The 8670-nt window shown below is 48.8% G+C and overlaps 1 protein-coding gene across 1 annotated transcript in view; it reads right to left on the bottom strand.

The window, feature by feature from the left end:
• Positions 1-870: 870 nt before the first annotated feature.
• LOC103197644 (inactive pancreatic lipase-related protein 1) overlaps positions 871-8670 on the bottom strand; it is a 19014-nt gene continuing 11214 nt past the window's right edge. Inside the window, 6 exon segments of the mRNA XM_007941599.1 lie at positions 871-934; positions 4133-4300; positions 4905-5013; positions 6566-6695; positions 7793-7911; positions 8463-8582. Coding sequence (XP_007939790.1) covers positions 871-934; positions 4133-4300; positions 4905-5013; positions 6566-6695; positions 7793-7911; positions 8463-8582 — 710 coding nt within the window.

The raw sequence follows: 8670 nt of genomic DNA, 5'->3' as shown, positions 1-8670 counted from the left end.
GGTGAGAACACTCTCCCCAGGGTCTGTCTGGGCTGGGACTGTGGTAAAGAGAACATTTCCTCAGGGTTTGTCTGCATTGAGTCCATGGTGAGAACACTCGCCCCAGGGTCTGTCTGGACTGGGCGCTTGGTGAGTACGGACTGAGGGCTCCCTGGCAGCCCCAGCTGATTGGCTGGCAGAAAAGTCCACCTCGTCAGAGGTCTGCAATGTGCATGCATGCTCCTCTCAGAAATCATCCCTTTGGCCACCTCAATGTCTGAGGTCTGTCCTGTGTATGGTGGAGAGAGGGCTTTCAGGGTGAGTGGGGGCTGGTAGCCTTTGGACACTCTGCAAAGGGGCCCAGGGACTGTGCTGGAGCATGTTACACCTCACCAAGAGCCAGGGGCATCAGGTGGTTCTGTCACCACAAAATCTATGGCCACAAAGAGACCAAACCACAGCAGGTCTTTCCACAATCCCTCAAGGTGATACCAGAGTCAAGGGAGGAGCACTGGAACGGGGTCTGACCATCTGTCCTGACGTGACATATGTCATCTGTGAGTCTGAACTCCCTCCTCTGTAAAGCGAGGGACAGGGCTAAAGGCTCAGCTGAGGCCTGATGCTCTCGCTCTCGCTCTGCTGTCAATCACTCCCCTCCCCCCTCAGATAAGGGGAAGACAGTGAATTTGATGACCAAGAATGCTGGGAACGCGGGTGTTTGGTGGGAAGTGAGTGGCAAGAAACCCAAGTATGTGGAAATGCTTATGAAATCGTTAGATGTTCTGATGCCCCCACAGACAGCACGTGACATCAGCAACAGACTGTGAGTGGATAGATGCACCGATGGATTTTATTGATGTAAAAAAACACTGTGCCTGTTGCACCTGGAGTTTAGCAAGGCGTGAGAGTGAGCAGCACGTCTTCTTTGACAGTTTCTTGGCTACAGAAGTTGTACCTGTGGGGAAAAGTGAACAGTTTGTAAGAGTCAGATGAAAGCCTCGGTGATTAGATTCTTCAGTTAAGCAAAACGATGGCCGATTTGCCATTCAAAAGGAACGAGAGCAGCAACCAGTGGTGGCTTCACCCAGACCCTGGAGAGCTGACTGCCACAGGCTTCCAGCCTGTGGGTCCAGCTAGTTAAGGAGTGGCCTCTGCCTCTGTCCTGTGTCCCACTGGACCGTGGGCTCCTGGAGGGCAGTGATCGCCCCTTTCTTTTCATTCTCCATGAGGACATGGCACCCTCAACAGACGCCATGCCTTGGTGCCCAGCTGGACTCAGTCTTGGCTCAGTCGCTCTCAGGACGCATGTGAACGATGTACCCAGTGACCTGCTATCCGGTCAGCTTTGACTCACTTCCACCCCACGAGTGTCAGAGCAGAACTGTGCTCCGCAGGACTTTCAACAGCTGTTTTTCTAGATCACCAGGCCTTTCTTCTGAGGGACTCTGGGTGCACTCAGACTTCAGCTTTGTGGTTAGCAGTCGAGCCCGTTAACCATTAGCAGCACCCAGGGACTCCTTGAACAATGTAATTGCTGCAGTCTATTGCACTCTTATCGCTGTTGGGAGGTGCTGTCGAGTGGGTTCCGACTCATAGGGACCCTGTGTTCGACAGAATGAAACACTGCCCAATTCGTCCCTCTTACTAGTAACAGGCAATGACTCTAAATGGTTTACTTCTAAGAACTTACTTCACCCTCACAGTCCAAGTGTAAGGAAGTGCTTTTTGGTTACAGGAGAGGCAGCTGAGGCACAGAGATCTCAGGTTAGTAAGTGCCGCAAAGGAAGAAAGAAGAGGCCAGGATGCAGTCTGGGTCTGACACCACAGACCACGTTTTCTATGGTGGGGGTCACACTTCAAACTATCCTTGGCCTTGACTTTCAGGTGCGTCAGAGGACCTGCCTTTCCCTGGGCTTCCCCACTTTCTGGGATACGGGGGGCTAGCTACGTCACGTCTCTGAGCACAGTGTCTTTGTGTGTAGAAGAGGGCTCAGTTCCCTCCCCTGCCTTGAGAATCCCATGGCAGAGTAAATGGAGAAGTTTTATAAATAAAAAGCAGTGCAGATGGAAGTGGTATTATTCGTAATGAGATGGTGCTGCTCGGCTCTCGGCACTGATCGTGGTCTGTGGCCACCCCTTCTTCTTCCCTGACACTGGTCTCCTTCTCATTGTTCTACTGGGCTGTATTTTCCAGGGTCACTGCCAGAATGTCAGATCCACAGGCTTTGCTCACCGTTGAGCTTGGCTGCTTTGTCCTGCTCCTCACTTATCTCCACTGACCTCTCTCTCTCTCTCTCTCTCTCTCTCTCTCTCCCCCCCCGCAGTCCCTACATGCAGTAGGTGCCTAATAAGGTCAGAGAGGAGGGAGGGAAGGAGAGGAAGGAAGGGACCACGGTTCTCTCCTGACTCCACCTCACTGGAGGCAATTCTAGACAGCAAGTAACTTAATAGGACTTGAAACACCAATAAGGTGGGTAAAAAATCCAAGGAGAAACAGACAAGAGGGTGGACCAAAATCTCGATTTCCTTTGCCCCCTCCAATTATTATTTTGTGAATTGTCACTTACTAGCTGTTTCCACCAAATATTTAAGTAGCTTGGTTGATTTGTTTTTTCTTAATTCCCCAAACAGTTTTGTGTGGTTTAGATTTTCCCGTGTTTGAGAAATCTGATGTCTGAGATCAGATTCTCTTCAATTAGATTTTCTTGAGTCCACAAGTGAACTGAGGGTGTGGGTGGCAGCAGGTGTGCTTGGTGCCTTGGGTGGCCTCAAGGACCTCTGTGCCATCTCTAGAAGGTGTGGAAGCCACCCACGGCCTTTGCCCAGAGCACCTGCAAGGTGCAGTGCCTGGCTGATTTGGTCTTGGAGTCCTTTTCCTTCTTCACATCTCCCTGACAGCATGCCATCCTCTGGGAACATCTCTCATTTTGCAGATTCCAAGGGTACAACTTTCTCCTGACACATTTTTAACTCTACAGTCCCCAGGATCCAGGCCTCGGGTTCACTTCCTAGTTGGGTCCTGTGGGGCTAACTTGAGATAAGAGTGGCCTCCAATGGAGTCCCTGAAAGGCACAACGGTTCTCACCCAACTACTAACCAAAGGTTGGCAGTCCAAACCCACTCAGCAGTGCTGTGGAAAAAAGCCTGGTGATTTGCTTCTAAAAAGATTACAGTCAGGAAAACAGTTATACTCTGACACATATGAGGTGGCCATGAGTTGGAATCAACATGAGGGCAACTGGTTTGGTTAGGGGCATAGAAGCATGGCTTTGGACATGTGTCCACTGCATAGGGCCTCTGACTGGCCTGCTTCTTTGTGCTTTAATGGAGGGGCCGTGTTGCCCACTGACCGCCTGTCTGGGTCAGACTTTGTCCTTTCCTACTCGGATGGGGAGGATCTTGAAGGGGCCATCCAGCCTGACTGTGAATTCTGTCCCAGGGCTGCTCTGCCATCCCACTGTCCTTCTTGGGGAGCAATAGTCTCTGGGTCCCTAAACCCTGAGACCATCAGTGGTGGAGGGCTCAGGCTGTTCTTCCCAGAAGCCCCTACTGAGAACATCCTACAGGCCAGAATTGGGGTCATAGGTGGGCAGCAGGGCAGCTTCTGCTTTGGGAGACAGTGCCCTGCCCCCCTCAGGGTCGTCCCACATTATCTCTCCAGCTGCCCTTTCCCCTCCTGCTCAAGGCCTCCAGGGACACACCGTGAGGCAAGGGACCCACAGGCTGGGGCCCCACAAGCACTGCCATCCAGCTCTCTTCCCTTGCCTCAAATTTATATCATTCAATGAAATGGATTGTTTTTTCCTTCTACCATCTTGCAATGTCTCTGGTCATTCCTTCTTGTACCTGTAGCCATCTCTAGCCCACACTTGTAACCTTGTACCCTTCAGAATCTGTCAGGTATCAACCTTGGTCATATTTTTCCTTGAAGGAAGGGTCAGATCTCTGAATTCCCCACAGACCATGCTGAGGACATCAAGCAAGGCATTCGACAGAAATGTTTGATGCTCTTAGTTAGCAATTCGCTTGCCTGGGGAGGAAGGTAGATTTTCTTGGCTTTTCTGTCTTAACTGTAACTGATTTTCTGGGGTGAGTTTTCACTACAAGCATGAACCCACTCACATCCTTAGACACAGTGAGCAAAGATACATACACTGTCTTCTCCTCTCCCTTCTGCACGGTGATCTTAGCTGCACCCACTTTGGGGAAGGTTGGATTGATCACATTGTTATTCCAGAGAAACTTGACTTTTTCAATGGTTCCCACATCAAGGTCTGCATCAAACTCGGTGGAATGGGTAGAGCCCGGCATGATAATCCCCCTTGAAACAGAGAAATAGAAACATTCTCACTCATAAAAACAAGATCAAATGATCATACAAGGCCATGTCGTTCTTTTCTACTCTAAATTAACAAGATTACTTTTCCAAATTAATTCCCAAATAAAGAATGGAGAAACAGAAGAGGCTGGTATAGGCTGGCAGCCTCAAACTATTATTTAAACTATTATTTAGTTTCTTCAAAGTCATGTTAATTCCTTCCTAGTACATAGAAAAGACATATAATTCTTTTGTATCATTTTCTACTTTCTTGGAAGAATTATTTGTACAGTAAAAAGTTAGCCACTTAGGTGAATACAACACATATATATATTACATGACTAGTCAGAAAACATGACATCTGTGGTCATATTAGACTTATTTTTAAAAAGCTGATCTGTTGAGAAAGAACTGAAAACCTGGGTTTATTAGAGAGGTGGGGGGAATATTAGCAAAGTCTACAGTCAGCTTCAGTGCCTAGAGTAAACCATTTAAAATCCATTGATACAAAACCCAATGGTAAGTGTTTAAGCTAAGTGCATGGATTTGCCCACTGAAGCCTGTACACTTTATCAAACAAGATACACCACTAAACTAGGAAACATACTTGAAGATGTCATACTGGTGAGTGTTTCCTTTATTTCCAAACAAAGCCACTTTGACCAGACCAGTGACCATTTTTCCAGAGAGTGTTACAGAAACACCGTATCTCCAGCCTGCACAAAGGATTGAAAGAAGCTCAATTTATTCCCACATGGAAGAGATGCCCCAAATCCCAGATTCCTATCCCCCTCACAGTGAGGCATCAGCATATAAGAAATTTTACTTGTTAGTCTACAACTCAAAGCCTTAAGGGAAAATACGTACCTACTAGTGTCTTCCTCTAGGAGCTCTGGTAGCATAGTGCCTAAGGCACTTGACTGCTAACCAGAAGGCTGGCGGTTCAAACCCACCAGCCACTCCTCGGAAGGAAGGTTGGGCAATCTACTTCTGTAGTGATACTGCCTCGGAAACCCAAGGAGGGATCACTATGAGTCCTGTCTGACTCGATGGCACATAACAACAACAACAACAGCAAATATATACATAAAATGATGGAAATATTTTACATCTGGCTTATGGTGGTAGTTACACAATTATTCATTTGTCAACACTCACAAAACTATAAAAAGGGTGACTTTTGCTTCATGTAAATTTCCCTCAATAAACCTGACTTTAAACAGTATGTGAGACATGGGTTGTATCTGTATATGCAACGCACCCGGCCTCGGTGTTGACAGCACAGGCATCGGGGAACCACCGTGAGGCCAGTGCCGTGGCCGTGAGGTCAGTCCCGACCCCTGGCCACCCTGTGTGTGTCGGAGCAGAACTGTGCTCCTGGGGCTTGCAGTCGTTGACTTTTCAGAAGCTGATTCCCTGGCCTTTCTTCTGGGGGGAGTTGAACCTCCAACCTTCAGGATAGCAGCTCAGTGCTTAACTGTCTGCACCACCAGGGAACAAGGTGGTATAAAGTGCCTACAATGCCATGGTGATCCTCTGTCCTCGTCCATTCAGCAGGTTTTTAAGGGAAATCCTCTCCATCTCACCCCACTCTGACCCTCACTCCACCGAGGACAGCCTGAGTGTCAGGGAACCAGGGACCAAAGTGGGGAGGGGGAGTGAGGAAATCTGAGGTGAGCCTCTTGAGGGGCCCAGCCCAGCCAAGACTTGGCACCGAATAAATGTTTGCTGAATGAATGAAAGAACAAGGGCCTAGGAGACGGTCTCAAACAGAAGTAGTTTTAACAATGAAAAGCCAGGATGAGTGGCCCCAGGACATGCAATTGCCATCATCCCATTAATATCCAATTTTCTTCCACTCCTTTAGTGCCACTGACACAAAATGGGAGGAACAGGGACTCTCTCTATCCACCCGGCCCCCACCCAGTTGCCTTAAAAGGGACAGTTGGGTGGTATGTCCCTTTCCTTGATGAATCATACTATGAAATAAAAAGGCAGTGCTTGGGGCACTGAGCTTCTGATAAGAAACATCGGAAACATATGTGACGCTTGCACAGCATGAGCTAAGCAATTAACACAACTGAACTGTACATGGGAACAAATTGTAAACTAAAAAAAATGCATTTCAGATACTGAGATGTTGCTGACTTGAGTTTTCCAAGATAGTCAAAAGATGTCCACAAATATCTCAGCTAAAGGAAAAGCCTTCCTTTGTAACAGAAGCAAAACTTTCTTTGCAAGGGACAGAAAGGCCAAGTGGAAACTTACGAGCAAAACTGCTGGCATCTCCTGTGTTCAGGAAGAATTTCTGGGGCTCATCACTGGTCTTGCCGGCAAATTTGTCAGCATAGTGACCCATCTGTGGGCACCCTTCACTGGGGCAGGGGAAGCACTTGTTCTAAGGAGAAGAGAGAGTGGCAAGAGGAATTTGTTTTTTATGACCAATGTATCTGGTAGAGCAGACACTCAATGGACCCAAAGCCTCGGTTTCCTTATTTGTAACAGAAAGGGGATTAGAACGTTGATCTCTAAGTTACCTTCAACCAGGGCAGTGGTCCCCAGCCCTGAAGCATGAGAATTATCTGGGAGCTGGACAACATACTGATGCCTGGGCCCCGGGTTAGATCGATCAGACGTGCCACTTAGTGGTGTGTTAGTAAATGTTTACCAAAGGCGCTCTGGCGGAAAAAGTCCTCATGGTAGCACTGACCAATTTGGGCAGAGTAAATATTGTGACCATGGCCAGTTTCAAGCTACCAGCGTGCTGTCACTGGAGGCCAAGCAGTGAAGCAGTGCACAGCGCAGGCACCCTCCAGCACAGCAGCCCTTCCCTCTGTCTCCTTGTTACCAGCCGGATGAGGCACAGACTCCCAGCCTGGCACGTCAGACACAGCACCCACCTTCCCTTCTCTCTGGGCAGCTCTATGATGGCTGCCACCATTCTGCTCCCATCCTGCCCTGGCCAGAAATGTGCACCCCTGCTCTTCCTTCTAAACTCTACCATCCTCCAAGCCACATTCAAATGATACTTCCTGCAGGGAGCCTTCCTAGATCATTGAATGGCTAGCTCCTCTCTCTGATTGCCCAGTCTTCCTCTTGCACAGGACCCATCTGCAATCTCAGCCACTTCATCTAAGGTTTTGGTTTTGTTTGGTTTTGCTCCACTCTATAGGACTGTGAGAAAGAGCCCTGGTGGCAGAGGGGTTAAGTGTTCAGCAGCTAATCAAAAATGGGTTAAGTGAACTCCCAGCCACTTTGTGGGAGAAAGATGGGGCAATCTGCTTCTGTGAAGATTATAGCATTGGGAACCGAATGGACCAGTTCTAGTCCATCCTGTAGGGTTGCTGTGAATCAGAATCAACCTGTATAGGACCGGGAGTTCTGAGCGGCATCAGCAAGCATGTGGGAAATGTCCCCGGGAGGGCACTGCCAGCCCCAGGAGGACAGCCTCACAGTGGGGTGGTGCCCACCACCCAAGGCAAGAGGTGGGCTTACAGATTTAAAGTCCTTGTAGGAAGCGCAGGGGTATGCGGCAAACCCGTCAGGGCTCAGGATGCTCTCCAAGTAGTACTTGTAGCTTCTTAAGTGATTGCAGGCTACGAAGTCCCGGGTTCCTGGGGAGACAGGTCAGAAGGTCAGCAAAGGAGGCCAGGGGCTGTGACAGCTGCTATGACACTCTCTCCAAGGGGCATGGCTCCACATTGGGGCTGGATTTTCAGAATTTGGCCTCTGACAGTTAAGCGCTCAACTACTAGCCAATAGTTGGCAGTTCAAATGCAACTAAAGGCACCTCAGAAGACAGGTCTGGCAATCTGTTTCCAAAAGGTCAGAGCCATGTAAACCTTATGGAGCGCTTCTGCTCTGAAACATGTCGAGCTGCCAGGAGTCAGACTCAACTCAATGGTCACTGTGTTTTTTGTTTTAACAATTGTTGGAGTTACACTCTTAAGCAATAGTTTTGCAATTCTTGGTCAATTGTACAGATCACAGCACCTAAAATAATATTTTGGGTACAAAAATCAGAACTGACACATGCCAAATGGTGCATGTACATTTTTCAGAAATAAACCCAGAGGAGGGAATGCGTATTTTTAAGGAGAGGTGAGATTAGCAGCTGGAAGGATGCTGCCCGCCCAGGGCAGTGAAGCCACTTGTGTGGCTTTACCTGACCAGATGCCGTCTAGGTCCACGATCTGGGACAGAGCGTTCTTCTGGCAGCCGGGCATCTCCCGCCCTCCGTTGGGGTAAAAGTCAATGTGCCCCACCTGCTGGTTCGTTCCAAAACCTGAAATATGTGGAGCAGCCATGTGCTGATCAGCCAGCAACTTAAGGCACAGGGTCACCATGGGGTGGGGTGGGATGGGGCGGGCGGC

The sequence above is a fragment of the Orycteropus afer genome, unplaced genomic scaffold, assembly GCF_000298275.1.
Source record: "Orycteropus afer afer isolate SDZICR_OR568_19922 unplaced genomic scaffold, OryAfe1.0 scaffold00082, whole genome shotgun sequence".
Lineage (NCBI taxonomy): Eukaryota > Metazoa > Chordata > Mammalia > Tubulidentata > Orycteropodidae > Orycteropus > Orycteropus afer.
This window is presented reverse-complemented; position numbering and strand designations above follow the sequence as displayed.